We start from the raw sequence: 20,891 nt of genomic DNA on the forward strand, positions 1-20,891 counted from the left end.
ATAATGCATATGAATAACCTCCAGGATAATCTCTTGACTCTGTTTGAAATCTCCCAGCCATTGACAATTTATTTTGTCTCATTTCTTTCTTCCCACTTTTGGTTGAGAAGTTTTTCTTAGTTGCTTGATGCCGAGTCCCAGCTCATTCTAGGATTTCTGTCCCACATTTGCAGGGAGATTACACCCCTGGGAGTCATGTCCCATTTGGAGGGGGGAGGGCAGTGAGTTCACTTGCTGAATCGGCTGAGAAAGAGGCCACATCTGAGCAACAAAAGAGGTTCTCTGGGGGTGACTCGTAGGCCTAATTTTAAGTAGGCATAGCCTATCTTTTGCAGGGATAAGTTTCATAGGGGCAAATTCTAAGATTGAGGGTTCAGACTTGATTTTGTTGTCTCCACTGCTTGCAAGAATATTAGGAATTCTCCAAATGAAGAAGTTTAATTTTTCCCCCTTTCTACCCCTTCCCCCAAGGGGACTTTGCAAAGAAAGAATTTATTTTAACAAATACAACTTCTAATTTTGTAGTTGATAATATCCTTGGTTTTATTTAAAATATGTATGTAAATTATAAATTGATAACTGCCAGTTATTTGTCCATTCTATCTAATTATAAAAGTAGTATCTGTTATAAGGAATTAGGGAACTCTGAGCTATAGGAAGAAAAAAAAATCAGCCAAATATGCCCTTCCCCATGTTGAGATAATACTGTTATCTGGGATTAGTGGGAAACACCGTTAGATACTCTGGGCCAGTTTTGTACTGAGATGAGAGGTCGTGAAGAGACCAACCAGGGCACAAGAAAATTCTACCACTTTTAAGTGCTCTTTTTCTTCATTCGACATTTTTTCCTGTTGCTGTAGTCCTTTAATTGTTTTCTGGAGCTTTGAGAAAGATGTTTCTGCCAGATCTTGCTGCTATTCAAAGCCTCTGTCAGGGAATGGAGAATTGAAGCTTCTCTCTCTACCATCGTGATCAGAGTGGGCCTCTAGTGTTTTCTTACAGGGCTATTTCTTTATGAGTATAAATATAGATAGATGTGTGACTTCCAGCATTTCTTCCGTTTGTGTATAATACAGGTATATCATATTTTTTCAATATTGGTGAATTAAGCTTTTTTTATTTTTAACTTTTTATTGTATAGTATAGCATATAAACAAAGCAAAGAAATAAAAAAGCAGTAGTTTTCAAAGCACTCTTCAACAAGTAATTGCAGGACAGATCCCAGAGTTTGTCATGGACTACCAAACGATTGTATGGATCGTATGAATTAAGCTATTTAATTCACCTTTTTTCACCCAAAATTATTCACAAAATATTTATTGAGTGCTTCCTGTGTGCAAGTACCTTTCTAGGAACTGGGAATGCACTACTGATTCAAACAGGTAAATCTCTGTTTTCATCTAGTTTTCCTATTGTTGGGGAAACAGACATCAAAAAAGATAAATTGGTGAAACCCATGTTATGCTAAAGTTCTAAGAAGAAAATAGTAAAACAGATAAAGAACTATGAATTGTCCATGGTAAAGAGATATTGAAGTTTTAGATTGGGTGGCCAGGGATGGTTTCACCGAGAATGCTGAGAAAACACTTGAAAGATACCAATGAATCAATTTCATTATATGGGAGAAGAGTTTTCACTTGCTTTAAAAATTTCAGATATATAAAACATCTAAATAAACATTCCAATGACTTTTTTTGTAAGTTACCAAAGCTTAAAACAGCACCAGACTTTTGAGATACTATCTATGGAGATAAGAGATTTTCATAGTTAGAATGGCTATTCCAGGATATAAATAGTATCAAACTGCTCACTTTGAAATATCGTATACTTTTAAAGCCTGCATTTTACCTTCATTAACATAATTAAGTTAATCGTAGAACAAACTTTTTCTATGAGAGAAGAAAGTAAAAATTTTATACAATATGTGGAAGTTCTGATAAGGTGGTGAGTTTGTAGTAACATTTAGCTTAGCGATATTAATTTTGTTCAGCAATATTGAATCATTTGTCTTGTGGACTAATCATACTGATTAGTTTATAAATTTATAAATTTAAAATTTATAAATTTTATAATTTTTATAAAATTTTATTTAAAATAAAAAATTATTTTAATTGTGAAATTTTTTAAAATATTTTTTAAAATTTTGTAAAATATAAGCTGTTCTTTCATAGACTATCTCAGGAATATAGCTTATGTCTCTTATCACTCCACATTTTTAAATGATTTTAAAGAATGACTTATCGTTGCTATCTTTTAATTGTTGTTAAGTACAGTGTCAGACAGGAATATTCAAGGGAGTATTTATGTTTTATAAGTTGATTCCTTTTGTCTTTCCTCAAACAAAGGAAATTTTTTTTTTGAAAATTCATCACCATGAATATCTAGTGACAAGATACCTACTGAATTTATATTAACTTGAAATTTTACTGCTGCTGAATTTGCTAAATATCTTCCCCCCAAAATGGCTTTAAGTAGCCAGATCTTGGGTAAAATTATAAGCTTTGCAGGAAGGTAAATTTGAAAATGATTTAGGTTCAATACTATTACCATTTAAACTATCAGTCTTGTTACAAAAAGGAGGGAACAGGGCAGGCCACGGTGGCTCAGCAGGCAAAATTCTCTCCTGCTGTGCTGGAGACCTGAGTTCGATTCCTGGTCCTACCCATGCTAAAAAAAAAAGAAGGAGCATTGTTTTTTTAACATTGGGAAAACGGAAATTGATAAATATAACTATATTTTTGGAATTTGTGTAATTGTTGTGTATTATTAACCTATTTTTGTAGTGGATAGATATTGTAGAGTTTTCTTTTTGGTAAAGATCAGTAGTAGGAATAATTTTTAGAAAACCTATTTATTCAAGGATTAATTTTACCATTTTCAAAATTAAAGCTATTTCTGTAAATATTTATTATGAATCTTGGTCATTTAAAATTGTTGAACTTCCATGACCAAATTAGACTTGAATTTGATTGCTGCCTCAGAAATTTGACTTGAGAGTCATCATAGCTATTAATTTTAATTGGTGGCAGCTTCTGTTGTATTTATTGTTTTATTTATTGTAAGTAAGTTTATTTAGATGAGAGTCTGTGTTTGAATGCATGTCTTAAACTCCAGAGAAATTATAATGATTTATCATAAACTTCTCTTTTTCAAAAAAGGTATCGCCAATTAAAGCAACAGTGGGAGATGAAAACCGAGGAGGCAGATTTGTTACAAACCAAGCTCCAGCAAAGCTCATACCACAAGCAACAGGAAGAATTAGATGGCCTTAAACAAATCATTGGTAAGATAAGAAGATTCTGTGCTTAATTTCTCTAACAATACTCTTTATTTACTTTATGTATTTAGAAGATGCAGTGTTATCTTTCAGACACTTGGGAGTTTCTTTAGAGTGTATCTACATACACTCATCTTCATTATGTATATTGCTAAAGTTCTCTCTGTTTGTACAGTTGTACATTTCCACCAGTGGCATATTAAAGTTCTCATTTCTCCAGATTCTTTTCTTTTTAGACTTTAAAGATCCTCCAGTCTGATAGTTGCAAAATGAGATATTGCATTTGCATTATTAATTTGCATTTCCCTTATTGCCAGTGAAGGTTGCTATCTTTTTTTATGTCCATTTTCCTTTTGGGTTTCTACTTCTGTTAATTTCATATTTGTTTTTTTTAACAACTTTTCTGTTGAGTTGCTTGTGTGCTTTTCCCATGTTTCTTATATTCAGGAGTTCTTATGACTTCTAGATTATGTGCATAGCAAATACACTTTTTGGCATATGTACTTGTCTTTTAACTTCGTTTATGGTATCTTTAATATAATGTTTAATGTAATCGGAATTGTAGCCATCCTAACCCTAATTTTAAAGAAGCTATCTCTTATTTTTTAATCAGAATTTGTCTATTGTAGTTTTTATTTTTGCCCTTTCTTAGAACAATATCTGTACACCTACTGCCCCACTAATATTTTATTGTGCAATGGAAATTAGTGTAGGAAATTGTGAACACATGGCTTCCAGGGTTATTTTTTCACCTAAAGAGGATAGGACACTTGACAGTCACATGTCCATTCTATCTTGCTTTTCATTTTTCCTTTCACAAATTTGGAGATAATATTTTCCCTATGCTTCTTCCTAGACATGCTATCACTGACATGTTCTCCTTTAACAACTTATTATTTGAAAAGAACACAAAGTAAGCTTATTTATGAAATTAATTGTAAGCTTTTTGGCAACTGAAATAAAGGGTTTATAGTATGGTTTATACCATCAGTTCTAGTTGTAAGAAGAATGCAAGTTTGTTAAGATGTGCTATCTTTTTAATAAGTTACTTCAAAACCATTTTTCAAAGTAGATAGAAAGCTTATGTGAATACAGTTCTTATGATTAAAATTTATTTGCAGATATTTCAACAACTCAGGTATGCCTCTGAGGCAGGATCTGTGTTTCAGCAACCTTTTCTAGAGTAAAGTTTAATTGTTATTATTATTTTTCACTCTAGTCTCTAACTTTCAGACTATTTCTTCTATTAATATTAGAGCTTATATTCATTTCCCGGTGCCTACTCATACAAAAAAAAAATTAAATCTTATAAACTGTTGTCTATAATAGTAAGAGGATCTCACTTAGCCACATTTGCCTACTTTATTATGTAGAGGAAAGTGAGGAAACTTTAAAAAACACCAAAGAAATTCAAAAAAAAGCAGAAGAAAAATACGAAGTATTGGAGAATAAAATGAAAAATGCAGAAGCTGAAAGAGAGAGAGAACTGAAGGATGCTCAGAAAAAACTGGATTGTGCCAAAACAAAGGCAGATGCTTCTAGCAAGAAAATGAAAGAAAAACAACAGGTAATGATCTTTTTTAAATTGAACCAATCTTTTAAAGTCAACCAAGAGCTGAAGGTAGTAGATCATCTTTGGTTAACCTTACTCATCAGTATTCATTACTAAATCCAAAAGCAAGGTATGCTTCTTTAAGAAATAAATCAAGCATTTTACAAGTCAAATTACTTTTCTGTGAAGACCCTGTAGTTACTATAACATAATTATAAGTATAGGTTTCATTGGTTTGTTGGTTTTAAAGAAAGAGGACATTTTCTTCTAGTAAATACTTCCTTCAGGAGTTAACCAAAGTTTATATCATATGGTAGAGCTAGGTCATATCAGTGAACATCTATGCAGATTTGTGCTGTGGAAGATTGGGTTAAGACAAAGAATGTTATATTTACATAGTACTGCTCACAGATAAACTGGTGGTGATATTATGTCTTTTGGATAGTGCCAAAGGTGGAATTTTTCTGTCTCTTTCGGCTCTGTTCTTAATCCCAGTTTTATACAATTTCATGCAAATTTTCATGTTCCTTTTTTAAACCATATTATGAGTTTATCATTAAAGACACTTAATTTTTTGCACATTGAATAATTGTGTTTTTAAAAAGAAGCTTTACTTCTATGTAGACTTTTATATATGTTTCCTAGAGGAATAAAAAATAAAGGAAATAGTTTATGCAAAGTGATTTGAATGCATAAAAAGTGTTATCACTTTTTTGTTGTCACTTTTTTAGTCTGTAAAATAAACTTCTTTTCCTCCCTTTTTCTAGGGAAGCAACTTAACGATTATTTTTGGTAGTTGAGTGATAACTAGGCTGTGACTCTTACCTGCCTGAGAATCTGATTAATGTTGTTTGCGTCTATACATTATTTTTGAGTAGTCAAAGACCTACCTGGATATCCAGATATTGTGTTTATTTTAGGAAGTTGAAGCTATCACTTTGGAGCTGGAAGAACTCAAGAGAGAGCAAGCATCCTATAGACAACAGCTTGATGCTGTAAATGAAGCTATCAGATCCTATGAAGGTCAGATTGAAGTAATGGCAGCTGAGGTGGCTAAAAATAAGGTAAGATTTACTTATCAAATTAGAGAAATTGTAAATGCTAATCTATTTATGAAATGATGGCTTGTATAAGATGTTTGACTTTAGTGTTCTCTGCCTCTTTTGCTGTGATGAAAGTATGTTATGATGACTGATTCAGAAAGTCCTGAAATACTATTATTAATTGTTTTATTCTGGGTCTACTTGAGAGACAAAAACCACACAGTGATTTGAATAGGGAAAGTTTAATATAAACAGCTAATAACTATTAAAGGAGTTTGGAATAATGTTAGACTGTAAGGATATGGAACTGGCAGATCCAGGGAACAGTCATTAGGGCTTGGGCAGTGCACGCAAGGAAGGTGACCCCTACCCCACCAACAGGGCTGTGATGTTGACCTAGTTGGAGAAGGCATAACAGGGGCTCACTGGTGGTAAAGTTTGCTGGGGTGACAGGAAAAGCCATCTATAGTGAGGTGTTACATCAGTGTCACCTGCTGGGAAGTAGCTTTCTGAGGTGGCAGTGGAAATTGCCTGTGGGGAAATGCTGGAATTCCTGAGGCCTCCTGTAGGAATGCCAGGGAGACAGACATGCTCCTAGATCCAGCGTGAAACAATCCTGCCTTCAAGAAAAGCCTGCTGGAATCAGGTAAAGACCCTTCTTCCTATAGTGTTCCAATGCTCTTTACTGAGAATGCTTCATGTTGTCTCAGCATGCAAGGAAGAAATGTTTCAATATCAAGAGCAGGAAAATGAAGGGTAGAATTGGGGCTTAGAGGCAGTAAGTTGATAACTTAATATTTATTTCCAGTTATCCTATTGAAAAGAGAAATAGGAAAATAATTACAGATCTAGGTTACATGTTAGGGATCAGAGTGAAACTTTATTGACCTCTGAAGGTAATGTGGAAATAGAGAATAATGGCTTGATCATTTACTCAGAATTCTTTGATGTAAACTTAAATAATGAAATTTCATTACGTATGATGTGAACTTAAATAATGAAATTCCATTGCGTACAGAACTGAATAAAATGATATCTAAGATTTCTGAACAATGTTTTAAACCTTAGTTTCAAATATTATAAAGATATTCTATTCCCTGCAAGTTAATGTTATGATTTGTCTTTATTAGAGATTATCCGTAAGTGACCCCCTTGTCTCTTTTTGTGTTTTTGACCTTGGGTTCTTTTGTTTCATATTATTTCTACTCCTACTTTGCTTTTGTGATTAAGCCTTTTAGTTTTTGTTTTCTCTCATTTTGTGTGATATTATTTTTATGAGTATTATACATAGCATTGATTTTCTTGTACCTAAATGCATATATATTATATATATATATATTTTATAGGGGAGTTCCTTGTGTTTATTTTTATTGTGAAAAAGAGTTATGTCATCTAGTTCTGTATTTTCTGTTTGTGGGGTTATCTTCCCTTGATGATTTTTTTTTTCCTTCTAAGATATAGTGTCTTGCACAGTTCTTCTTTTCCTCTTGATTCATTTCTTGGCTACATTCAAATTTTTTGTTTTTGATGCATTATCATATTAATAGCGGAATCACAATTTTTAACTGTCCTTTTTTGAAGATAAGGGGTCAAGTGCTTTTCAAGTTTATCTTGCTGATGACATTCCCTGCAGTTTCTGTTCCATTTTTTTGCCTCCAAAGTGAATTTTACTTTTTTAAAAATATTTTGTTTCCTTATAATTTTTTTTTTGTTGTTATCTCTCAATTCTGTTTCCTCCATATTTCTTACTGTCTCCCATGGACACTGTGTTGTAGAATTAAAAATATATCCTGTTTCTAAAGGGAAACATGAAAATATAAGCCACTCCTTCTTTGATCCAAGTAAACAAAATCAAAACATGTTCATATTTCTATGAAGAATATTGTTTGTATTAATTAAAAACTATAAAATGGATCACTTAGTATTTGGAATTTGTTCAGAATCTACATTTTAGTTTTCTTTTTGTTAATAGGAGTAGTTAAGGAGTAGCTGAGAATGCTAAGAAGAGAAACTGCACATTAAGTAATTAGGTGGAAGCAAACAAGACTAAAACTTTATTTACCACTTTCCTGTGTTATCTTTTCCTTTTATTCTAAAAAGATCAAGATGATCACATTTGCAATGTAATCTTTAACCTCTAGCCCTGAGTAAGTCTTCTTAGATGTTTTTGTCAGATGTACTGAGTCAGTGAACCATGAGTCTTATTTTTTCCTTTGGTTAATGTCACCAGATTATTTTTCACATCCTTTTTTTATTCTTGAATGTTTTAAAAAACTTTTTTAGATGAATGCCATGATTTGTCTTCCTTCTGCAAAAGACCTCTAATATATATACACACACACACATATATATTAAACATCATGAAGAAATTGAAACACTTTTGGCACATTCAAAGTCTAAACATAATGTGAAGTATGGTTTATTTGTTTGAAATTTTCTTTTTCATAATAAGTGTGCCTAAATTTTCCTAAAATCTTCCTGGCACTTATCATAATTCACAGAGACCTATTTTTCCTCACAGTCTTTAGCAGGTTCTACTTTTTTGGTTTTCCTAATCTGCGTATGAAGCAAGCTAGGTTGCTTTTTACTTTTTCAGAGATTTGCGTGGGTTCTTGACCGTATCTTTGCCAGAAGGACTTTAAGATCTGTGATAAAGCAGAGGGGTTTTGGGAAAGATGGTGGTAGTCGAAATCTTAGCTATAGTTATCGTTTTGGAGGGTGAATATCTGTAACCTTGGCATGAGGGAGTAGAGAAAATTAGACCAGGAACTTTTTTCTTTGTGTCACGAATATATTCCTTCTAGAAAAGGTTCTTTTCCTCTTCATTTTCTCTGCTTTGGCCCCTATGCTAGAACCAGAACCCCATTCCCTCCCATCATTGGGAATGGTAAGGTCCAAGTATCTGCAGAAGAATAAAGGAGGAAAACTCAACCACCCTTACCTCTCCTCTGGTCCTTGCCCTTCCTGGGTAAATATCATTTGGAGTCTCTCAGGTGTATTTGTTAACACTCTATAATGCTCACAGGTCAACTCCCCCTTCTCCTTCCCCTCTCCTGATTTATCCTATACACTGTATTCAGCAAAATTCTATAGATTGCAGCAGGAACACTACATCCCGTACCTTTTTTTTAGTGGTAATACAAATTTTCTAATATTTGTGAATTTCTTAGTCATTTTAATGAGTATATAAAGTGTAGAGGGTTGGTTAGGTAACCATCTGCTTGTAAATCACAATCACTTGACTAAAAAGCCAGGTATCTTTTAAACAGCTACCTGTTTATCTTACAATATATTGTCTTTTCTTTATTTCTTTCAGGAGTCAGTAAATAAAGCTCAAGAAGAAGTGACCAAGCAAAAAGAAGTGATAACAGCCCAGGACAGTGTAATTAAAGCAAAATATGTAGAAGTGGCAAAACACAAAGAGCACAACAATGACTCTCAGCTTAAAATTAAGGAATTAGACCACAATATCAGCAAACATAAACGAGAAGCTGAGGATGCTGCTGCGAAGGCATGTTTGCAGTTGTTCATTTTTACCTTTAATAATCAAAATTTTTCCCCTGGGTTCTGGAAATATTCCAGTCAATTACTTTTTGGTGATGAACTCAATATAAATGGCAGAACTACTGCCTAACATACTTTGGAATGTAGAAATGGCATACTGTTGTGTTACCTGTTTCTTAGAATGCTTCTTTTCAGAAAATGGCACAAGAGTTTTAAATTATGTTTCAGATATTTGTTCCTATCTACAATATGTATTTACCACATATTTAGTGGTTTCCCCAGGGAAATGACTTTTTTATCTCCAAATATTCATAGAACTAATATATTCATGTAAGTAATTGCTAGTGGATTAATAGTTTTAGAAATGTATGTTCTTTACCTTAAATGAAATTTAAAGAAAAATGTACATACAAGCAACTTTAAAAAAAAAAGGATTTTTGGCTCCTAGATGTCCTTATGAGGTCACTACAGTTTCATCTGAAATCTGATGTTTTGCCAGTGGTTATCTTTTCGAGGTTATCTCACTGTCTTTAGGTCACTTTAAAATGTCTTCCTTAATGTATGGCAGTGCCTTTTCTGAAGTATTTTAAAGAGAAGACATGCTTTTGCAGAAATCCACTTCTTTGTTGAGAGGTGGCACTTATGTGGTCTTAATAATTCATCTTTCATGTTTCTTACTGGCATATAACAGTTTGGTATATTTTTAATGCCCACGATCATTTTTTAGCATCCTAAAAATTTGAGGTTAAGCTAAAAAAAAAGATCAAGAACATATAAAACAGTTTGCCACCTTATGAAAGCACCATGGATGCCTGTTAGGTATATAAACAATTTTTTATGGCCACATCATATCCTACTTTATTTTACTACAATTAATTGTCCATTAGCCTAGTATTTACTTACTCATAGAGATGTTACCAGTGCCAACAACACTGCTAATAGTTTTTCTATAATTGGAAAGGCAAGTATTGGTGATTAATAGGGGACTTTGCTTACAATAGACAGGGTAGAAAGAGAGATTTGCAAATGGAATTGTATCAATGATTATTTCAGATACCTAGTATATCAAATACTTGTTGCATGCCTGCTAGTACCAGATACTGTGTAAGCACTGGAGATAAGGATGAGCAACACAGTTTGCCTTCATAGAGCTTACAGATTGGCAGAGAAGATAAACTATAAATAAATCATCATTTAACTGTGGGGTGTAGAGGTGAGACTATATGCATGAAACTAAGTAAGGGTAAGACAAAAATTGCAGTCTACCAGTCAGAATGAGCTTTAAAAATTCTATTAGAGTGTAAGTCTTCCTTAAGTACTATAATTTGACATTTTTAATCACTTACATGAATGAGTATTACACTGATTTGTCAAAATGGGGTGGGGATGGAGTCAATGTTTAGGGCAGTTTTTTCCTTAGATTCTAATTCCGAGAGAGAAGTATTAGACAATAGTCAGAATTAAACTTCTACATTTGCCAGCTTTATGATTTACATAATTCGTATAAGAATATTTAACTTTTCACAATTGTTTTCTTAAGCAGTAGGTTGAATTTGATAACATCTAGAGCCTTGTCTTGTATTTCATTCTACTGAAGATATTTTACTTATGCTTTGAAAAAGTTTCTCTGTAAGTTATTTTCCTTCTTAATGTTTAAGTAATAGGAAGATCTTTTTCGATACAATCTCTTATTTCTCGAGCCTATGCTCCAGGTAAAAGTATTCATTGTTATACCTCTCAACAGTGAATTTCATTTTAAAAAATGAGTAATTGTCAGTTTTTCCCCCAAATAGTTGATTTAAAATTAGTAAATATGTAAGAAACTGACTTATAAATGTAAGTTTGTAAGCAATCATAGATCTGCTATTATGTTTCTAGGTATCCAAAATGTTGAAAGATTATGACTGGATCAATGCAGAGAAACACCTCTTTGGCCATCCCAATAGCGCTTATGATTTCAAAACTAACAGCCCAAAAGAAGCTGGTCAGAGACTTCAGAAGTTGCAAGAAATGAAGGAGAAACTGGGAAGGAATGTCAATATGAGAGCTATGAATGTACTGACAGAAGCGGAAGAGCGGGTAAGTCAGCTTCCTGTTAATAACTGGCAACTTTAGAATGAGTCACATCTGTGTTACCTCTGACACAGATTGTAGTCAGCCTTTTGCTTGATGCTTTTTGGTACCTGCTTTTCTTTCTGTTTTCCTTTTCTTCATTTCTTTCTTTTCCTTTTTTTTTTTTCATTATCAGTTGTTTGGATATTCTGTTGAACTTTGAATGACTTTTCCGCTGGTTTTTGCCCTTTGTTATAAATATGTTCTATTCTTATTCTTGCTGTAAATCAAAAACAGTATTACTTTTTGTCTCATCAACCTTTCACATCTGCTATTTCTTCCACTTGGCTTTGAAAGGCCTTGAAAAATAGGGTATATACCTACTTGTCTCTTCATCAGTCATTCTGTAGCTACTGTATTATTCCTTTTGACTCTAGGGTATACTGGAACTATTATATAAGTAATGGCTAAAAACTATTTTGTGAGTAACCACTACTTTACTACAAAACCAGCAGCATTGTCTCACTTGTAATGCTCTCGGTTGCAAATGACATTATCCATCACCCTACCATGACAAAACTCTTATAATATGGAAAGAAAATCGATGTGGGTAAATTTGGAAGGCCACGCCACTAGAAAGACCCAGCAGGGAACGCAGTTCTGACCCTTGGGGGCCTATAGGAAATTGCAGTCTTAGTCATTTTGTATTATGCCCTTTACCTTTTCTAATTCTACAATGTTCTGTTTGACTTTGCATATTAGATTTAGATCTAATGAGAGATCTGCAAAACTTAGAGCACTTACGGATTCAGTTACTTTTAAGAAATATTGTCATGATGGGTTTTTCTACAGTCATTGACATTAGTATCTACAAAGAATATGTGTTATATTAGATACCAAACAGCCTAATAATGCGGATGTTTTGTCTATCTGGTTTTTATTTCTACATTAAAGCTTTGCAATATATGGCATATGTGTCGGGGTAAACCTTTGGTCTGAATTTGAGCCACATAACATCCTGAAACCTACTTGCTTTTACTTTACATTAGAAATGATTAAGAAGTCTAATCTTCTATCTTTTTACCAGAGAGGAAGGATCTGTTGATCAGCAGATACCCTTTTGTTTTGTTTTTGTTGTATTTTTTGTCTGTCCATATAAAAAACTGCATGGAGTTATACAAAGTATAAGATAGAAAAGTAGAGAGAAGGTATTGCAGTTTGCTAATGCTGCCAGGATGCAATGTACCAGAAATAGGTTGACTTTTTTTTTTTTTTTTTTTTTTTTTTTTGCATGGGCAGGCACCGGGAATTAAACCCGGGTCTCCGGCATGACAGGTGAGAACTCTGCCTGCTGAGCCACCATGGCCTGCCCTGGGTTGACGTTTATAAAGGGAATTTATTAAGTTACAAGTTTACAGTTGTAAGGCCATAAAAATGTCCAAACTAAGGCATCCGTTGACTCAAGAAAGGCTGATCTGGGAAGGCACATGGCTGGCATCTGCTGGTCTTTTGGCTTTTAGTTTCAAATAACTTCCCTGGGGTTTTTTTCTTTCTGCATTTCCAAAAATTTCTGTCTGTGTTGACTCTAAGCTTTTTCCTAACGGTTCCCCCTTAAAGGTTTCCAGTAAGCAAATTAAGACCCACCTTGAATGGGTAGAGATTCATCTCCTTGGAAATCACTTAATCAAAAGGTCTCACCCACAGTTGGGTGGGTCACTTCTCCATGAAAAGAACTTAATCAAAAAGATCCATAGTCTGCCCCACAAGATTGGGCTTGGGAAAAGAACATAACTTTTCTGGGGTACATAACAGTTTCACACCAACATGAAAGGTTTGCAGAGGTTGACCATAAAAGAGGAACAGCAAGGAAGAGAGCAGGTCTAGTTTTTGTTCTTAAGGGAGAATATGAAGCCTTCTTGAAATTCTTGAGGGAAGATGGGTTAAGAGAATTTTCAGAATGTTCCACTGCCGTTCCTAGTATATTTATCCCTCTATGGCCTCCCTCAATTTTTTTTCAGTAAATTTCCACATTGAATAGAGAAGGTCATTTTGAAGAGGTGATGTCTGAGCTGAGACTTGCGTGATCAGGCACCAATTATGTCAAATATAGTGGAAGAGCATTTGGGAAGAAAGAAAAGTACAGCCATAAGGAAACAAAGAGCTATTATGTTCAAGGAGCTGAAAAAAGATCATAAAGCTGAAGTCTGGGAGGAGTCTGATAAGGTGAAATCAGAGATAAATAAGGGCCGAATTATGTGAAATCTCATCATGGTGAAGAACTAAAATTTCTAAGAGAGCGTACGATGTATTTGTGTTTGCGTGATGCATTTCCTTTTGCTTTGACTGCTAGGAAGATTTGCCTTCCTTTCGTATTTTTGGTAATTAGGAGGATATGTATCATATAAAACTAATGAAGCCTGTTTTTTCATGACTGAATTACAGAATATAAAGAAAATTTTGTTTTCTCAATTAAGTATGCTTTTTATTTTGCTAGTATAATGACTTGATGAAGAAGAAGAGAATTGTCGAAAATGACAAATCTAAAATCCTTGCAACTATAGAAGACCTTGACCAGAAGAAAAACCAAGCCCTAAATATTGCTTGGCAAAAGGTATTTGAACCCCAAAATATTGCCATGTTTTCTGTATGAAGCAAGGGTAAAGAATATTGTCCATGGATGAGAAATTTGGCATGACTAATTTATGTTTGAATGAAGTACATTTAATTGAAACTACGTAGACTTTTAGATGCATTTCGTCCTTTTGGAGTTGCAGTTACTAGATTTGCAAAGAGAAGTTTTGTACCACTCCATCTTATTCTCTGACCTACTTCTGTGTTTCCTAAATTATATTAAATTCTAAACTTTCTTTGTTTTTTATTCTTGTTTACCAGATCTGTGTTGGTTTTCAAGGGGACACTGTTTGTCCTCTTTCTATCCAGTGAGATAGTAGGCTTTTATAGTTGGAAGAAATCTAAGATACTGTCCAATATATGCCATACCTCAGTCAGTCTCTGCTTGAATCTAGAAGCATTCACAGTTTCTCATTTCCAGGTTTTCAAACTGGAAAACCTGACCTAAGGACCCATGTAGTTCCACCATCCTCAGATTTTTCCTGTAAAGACTGATGGAGGCAAAATAGTCTAAGAACATTTCTCTAGCAAGATCAGTGTATTCCTTACTATTTACAAATTATTAATTGCACTTTAGAACTCATTAGACATTATGGCATTCTGTAGATCTTTAGCAAAACATTTTGTGCACATTAGATTAATAATATTAGCTAACATTTATTAAGCAGTTACTTTATTTTATGTGAATTATCTTTTAAAAATTCCATGACGTTGGTAGTTATTCCCATTTTATAGGTGAGGAAGCTAATGAAATAGCCTGTCTAGGATCACATAGCTAAAAGGTAGAAGAAATGGAATTCTCTTTTGCTACCTTAGAACTGCCTTTTTGTTGATAGTTATTTTGTATCTCTTTAAGAATGGGCAATAAAACAAGAAAGGTTAATATGACCTTTTACAGGACTCTTATGTAACAAAATCTGTTATCATTTTTAGTCTTTTTTTTTTTTTTGACAGCTTCAGCAGGATTTCAAGGTTCTTTAATGTCATTTCTACCTCCCTGGCTGCCTGTGCCTAAATCCTTTAGCATCTCATGTGGAAGTTTTCTTATATCTACCATAGTAAAACAATTAGTCAAAAGATTTCTTAGCCAGTGTGATCCTTTAGGGAGTCAGTTGAGTACCTTGCCTCTTTTTCTCTTTTTAATTCTGTAGGAACTTTAGTTTTAGTAATAGCAACACAATTGTCCCTTTCAACACTGTTTTTCCTAGTATAAGACTTAACTGTCAGTATGTCTTGAAGTATTTATCTACCCTTTTTTGGTTATTTTTTTTTTTTTTTAGTATTTATTTACCTTTTTTAAAAGCACGTTGAAAATCTTGGTCCCCTAGCCCATGCATTCTCCCCCTCCCCCCAAAAAAAATTTCAGCAAATGATACTGCAATAACAGAATACTCACATGGAAAAAGGGTGAAATGTGATCCCCACCATACAGATACAAAAAAAAAATTGGTCCCATTATTCTTGTACCACATATAGATTTAACACTAGATCTCAGGTTTTCTTCTTCCCCTCTTCTCATGGTTCATATATTTAATGTAAGTTCAAACTCTATAGGGCAGGCCATGGTGGCTCAGCAGCAAAGTTCTAACATGCCATGTGGGAGACCTAGGTTCGATTCCTGGTGCCTACCCATACAAAAAAAAAATTATCTATAAACTGATGCTGCTGCTTTTACTCAGTTTCCTGGATTGTTCCAAAGCAAGTAATATTTATTGAGGGTTTATTATGTTTCAGGCACTGTTTTCATTTCTATTTTCTCATTTATTCCTCACACTAAATTAAGAAGTAGATACTATTACCTAATTCCTTTTGGTTACAAGCATATTTGATTCACAAAGCCAGAGTATTTTAGGCAAGGATATATATTTTTGTTTGTTTTGTTTTTGGGTTTTAGTTTGTTTCCTTCTAGCTCCACCGAATTTGTAAAATTCTGTTGTATTTCACTTTTATATCCATCTATCTAATTGATTTCCTGTATACAGCAGGGATAAATTGTCTGCGCATTTCCACAGGCAGACAACCTAGTGAGTTACATGTACACATGTCAGCATTTTATTCTTGGAAAGCATTGGAATGTTTAATGTCTTTTATACAGGTGAACAAGGACTTTGGGTCTATTTTTTCTACTCTTTTACCTGGTGCTAATGCTATGCTTGCACCACCAGAGGGACAGACTGTTCTGGATGGTCTAGAGTTCAAGGTTGCCTTAGGAAATACCTGGAAAGAAAATCTAACTGAACTTAGTGGTGGTCAGAGGTGAGTAATCCATTTGTAATATAAAGTTCCTTATTCTTCTCATTTCATTGTAAGCAATGATATCATTACCTTCTGATTTTATTTCAGCTTTGCTTAACTCTCTGCATGTAGAATTTAAGGAGCCTAATATGTAAGACTACAAATATTATTTGAAACATTTCATTAAAATAGCAGGCAATGAAGGAGCAACAAGGATAAGTAACTAGAAACTAGCCACTATATGAAAAACAGCTGTTTTCAGATTTTGAAACGTGAGTAGCCCAAGCTGATAACTGAAAGAAAGGAAGCAAAGACGGTGAGCCCAACTTTCTCTCTGGGGGCATTTTATGACTACAGACGCAGGCAAGGGAACCTAAACAGACCCCAGTAGTTTCTTTAAGTTAAAGAGAGATTTTGGGAGACCCCAGAGAGCTACACTTCAACGTTAGTTCTCTGCTATTCCTGAAGTGAAAAGCTACTCAACACATATCTTAGCAAATTAACTACAAAGCTTGAAGGGATCAAGCTGATCTACGTGTAAGTTGGTTGTCAGAACGAAGTCCAACAGTCTTTAAAGGATGACAACAAAACCAAGATACTCAAAAACATAATAATCACAATGTCCAACATCTAATACAAATTATTAGACAAATGTCAGGAAAATTTGACTCACAACCAGGAGAAAAATCAAAATGAACAAACAATGTTAAAGTTACAGTAACTGTTTTCAAATATTTAAAGGAAACTATGAACATAAATGAGGGAAATGGAAATTATTTTTAAAAAATCAAATGGAACTTCCATAGATGTTTCATAGAAACAGTCTGTCCCTCTGGTGGTGCAAGCATAGCGTTAGCACCAGGTAAAAGAGTAGAAAAAATAGACCCAAAGTCCTTATTCACCTGTATAAAATATGCCTGAAATGACACTACATAAGATTAACAGCAGATTAGACATTGCAAAAGAAACTAGTGAACTTGAAGACATAGCAATATGATCTCTTAATGCTAAACTAAGAAATGAAAATCTGAAGGAAAAAAATGCAAGGTTGACGGTCTAACTTGCATGTGATTAGAGTCCCAGAAAGAGAGAGGTGGAAGACAAAATATTTGAAGAAGTAAAGGCCCTAGATTTTTCAGATTTTGTGAGTGCTGTAAATCCACAGACCTAAGAGTTCTATGTACCACAAACAGGAAACACACAATACATAACACAAGGCCTGTCCTAAAATTGCTGAAGATTTAAAAAAAAAAATGACATGTAAAGGAACAAATAAAAGAATGACTACATTCTGAAAGAAAAATGTACATCAACCTAGAATTCTATATCTAATAGAAATATACTTCAAAATGAAGACAATATAATACAAACAAAAGTTGAAAGAATTTGATCCAGCAGAACTGTACTACAAGTTAGAGGAAGTTTTTCAGACAAAATGAAAATGCCAGATGGAAACAAAGAAACAGTTTTGGAAATGGCATCATCTGGAATTTTAGAAAGTCTGTCCCAGGCATTCTGTAATGATTAAGAAACACAGCATACTGATAGAAACTTAAAAGGTCATATGGCTTAACTCCCTGCCTGCAGACAGCCACATAATTAAAGTGTCCTGATTGAAAACTAAATGTTTACATAATTGTCGATGATTATGAGTGTTTTTCTTCCTCCTGCTGAATGTGCATCCATAGTCCTTGAATTGTTCTTAGATGCCGTATAAGGCCATTGTATAACTTTTATGTATGTAGAGAATTTCTCTTAAGAAATCTTTGTCATTTTTATGAGTAGAAAGAAGACCACTTTATGTTTTTCATAAATGATAAAATTCCTAAATATTTTAACAGTTTAAAAGACAGCTCCTACTGCCTTTTGAAGATGTTAGCTAAACTTTCATCCCACAATTTAGATCCCAATATCTTTAACTGGTTTTTTTTTAAGTTTTGGAAAATGTTTTTAAGAAAACTAGGAAATGTATGTTTCTCTTACCAGAATCTAAATATTATTTCCATAGTTATGGTGACATATTACTCTACAGCAGAGTTTAACTCTTGGCGAAATATTGTTTTAAACATTTAACTTAAAGCTCAATGGCTTAAACACTTGGAAACAAAAGATAATAACTTTAGGTTGCTTGGATGACCTCAGCTCCCTTTAACAGAGGTGAATGTCAGTCTTCCTCTACTTGATTTGGTTTTTATTTCACTGTTTCATTCATTTCCTTTGGTAGAGATCCTAATTTCACTTCGCTATATCCCTTCCATATATACACATGTCGTTTCCACCTATGTTTCTTATTTTTACCATAGTTTCCTGTATAGAGCATACAGGAAAAACTGTATGCTCTAGTGCTGTGTGCCAGAAGGTATTTGAAGTCATAGAGTAAGTGTACTTGCAGATGTTGTAGTTTTCTCTAATGCTAAGTGATTATAATAGTTCATATTAAAATATTTTAATTTAAACTTTTTTTTTATTAATTAACGGAAAAAAGAAATTAACCCAACATTTAGAAATCATACCATTCTACATATGCAATCAGTAATTCTTAACATCATCACATAGATGCATGATCATCGTTTCTTAGTACATTTGCATCGGTTTAGAAGAACTAGCAACACAACTGAAAAAGATATAGAATGTTAATATAGAGAAAAAAAATAAAAGTAATAATAGTAAGAACAAAACAAAACAACAAAACAAAAACCTATAGCTCGGATGCAGCTTCATTCAGTGTTTTAACATGATTACTTTACAATTAGGTATTATTGTGCTGTCCATTTTTGAGTTTTTGTATCTAGTCCTGTTGCACAGTCTGTATCCCATCAGCTCCAATTACCCATTATCTTACCCTGTTTCTAACTCCTGCTGAACTCTGTTACCAATGACATATTCCAAGTTTATTCTCGAATGTCGATTCACATCATTGGGACCATACAGTATTTGTCTTTTAGTTTTTGGCTAGACTCACTCAGCATAATGTTCTCTAGGTCCATCCATGTTATTACATGCTTCATAATTTTATCCTGTCTTAAAGTTGCATAATATTCCATCGTATGTATATACCACAGTTTGTTTAGCCACTCGTCTGCTGATGGACATTTTGGCTGTTTCCATCTCTTTGCAATTAATTGTAAATAACGCTGCTATAAACATTGGTGTGCAAATGTCCGTTTGAGTTTTTGCCCTTAATTCCTTTGAGTAGATTCCCAGCAATGGTATTGCTGGGTCGTATGGCAATTCTATATTCAGCTTTTTGAGGAACTGCCAAACTGCCTTCCACAGTGGTTGCACCATTTGACATTCCCATCAACAGTGGATAAGTGTGCCTCTTTCACTGCATCCTCACCAGCACTTGTCATTTTCTGTTTTGTTGATAATGGCCATTCTGGTGGGTGTGAGATGATATCTCATTGTGGTTTTGATTTGCATTTCTCTAATGGCCAGGGACATTGAGCATCTCTTCATGTGCCTTTTGGCCATTTGTATTTCCTCCTCTGAGAGGTGTCTATTCAAGTCTTTTTCCCATTTTGTAATTGGGTTGGCTGTCTTTTTGTTGTTGAGTTGAACAATCTCTTTATAAATTCTGGATACTAGACCTTTATCTGATATGTCGTTTCCAAATATTGTTTCCCATTGTGTAGGCTGTCTTTCTACTTTCTTGATGAAGTTCTTTGATACACAAAAGTATTTAATTTTGAGGAGCTCCCATTTATTTATTTCCTTCTTCAGTGCTCTTGCTTTAGGTTTAAGGTCCATAAAACCGCCTCCAATTGTAAGTTTCATAAGATATCTCCCTACATTTTCCTCTAACTGTTTTATGGTCTTAGACCTAATGTTTAGATCTTTGATCCATTTTGAGTTAACTTTTGTGTAGGGTGTGAGATATGGGTCTTCTTTCATTCTTTTGCATATGGATATCCAGTTCTCTAGGCACCATTTATTGAAGAGACTGTTCTGTCCCAGGTGAGTTGGCTTGACTGCCCTTATCAAAGATCAAATGTCCATAGATGAGAGGGTCTATATCTGAGCACTCTATTCGATTCCATTGGTCGATATATCTATCTTTATGCCAGTACCATGCTGTTTTGACCACTGTGGCTTCATAATATGCCTTAAAGTCAGGCAGTGCAAGACCTCCAGCTTCGTTTTTTTTCCTCAAGATGTTTTTAGCAATTCGGGGCACCCTGCCCTTCCAGATAAATTTGCTTATTGGTTTTTCTATTTCTGAAAATAAGTTGTTGGGATTTTGATTGGTATTGCATTGAATCTGTAAATCAATTTAGGTAGGATTGACATCTTAACTATATTTAGTCTTCCAATCCATGAACACAGTATGCCCTTCCATCTATTCAGGTCTTCTGTGATTTCTTTTAACAGTTTTTTGTAGTTTTCTTTATATAGGTTTTTTGTCTCTTTAGTTAAATTTATTCCTAGGTATTTTATTCTTTTAGTTGCAATTGTAAATGGGATTTGTTTCTTGATTTCCCCCTCAGCTTGTTCATTATTAGTGTATAGAAATGCTACAGATTTTTGAATGTTGATCTTGTAACCTGCTACTTTGCTGTACTCATTTTAGCTCTAGTAGTTTTGTTGTGGATTTTTG

At 33.9% G+C, this 20,891-nt stretch overlaps 1 protein-coding gene across 4 annotated transcripts in view; it reads left to right on the plus strand.

Annotated features, from left to right (window-relative positions):
- Window positions 1–20,891, plus strand: part of SMC2 (structural maintenance of chromosomes 2) — a 187,259-nt gene that overhangs the window by 158,528 nt on the left and 7,840 nt on the right. For 2 of the 4 annotated variants that reach the window (XM_077140658.1, XM_077140646.1), the window contains exons 17-23: window positions 3,159–3,283; window positions 4,651–4,844; window positions 5,750–5,893; window positions 9,189–9,383; window positions 11,255–11,455; window positions 13,923–14,039; window positions 16,155–16,315. In XM_077140658.1, coding sequence (XP_076996773.1) covers window positions 3,159–3,283; window positions 4,651–4,844; window positions 5,750–5,893; window positions 9,189–9,383; window positions 11,255–11,455; window positions 13,923–14,039; window positions 16,155–16,315 — 1,137 coding nt within the window. Of the gene's footprint in view, window positions 1–3,158; window positions 3,284–4,650; window positions 4,845–5,749; window positions 5,894–9,188; window positions 9,384–11,254; window positions 11,456–13,922; window positions 14,040–16,154; window positions 16,316–16,402; window positions 17,082–20,891 lie in introns of those variants that run through there. The other 2 variants (XM_077140676.1, XM_077140665.1) reach the window with 2 other exon arrangements.

The sequence above is a fragment of the Tamandua tetradactyla genome, chromosome 2, assembly GCF_023851605.1.
Source record: "Tamandua tetradactyla isolate mTamTet1 chromosome 2, mTamTet1.pri, whole genome shotgun sequence".
Classification (NCBI taxonomy): Eukaryota; Metazoa; Chordata; class Mammalia; order Pilosa; family Myrmecophagidae; genus Tamandua; species Tamandua tetradactyla.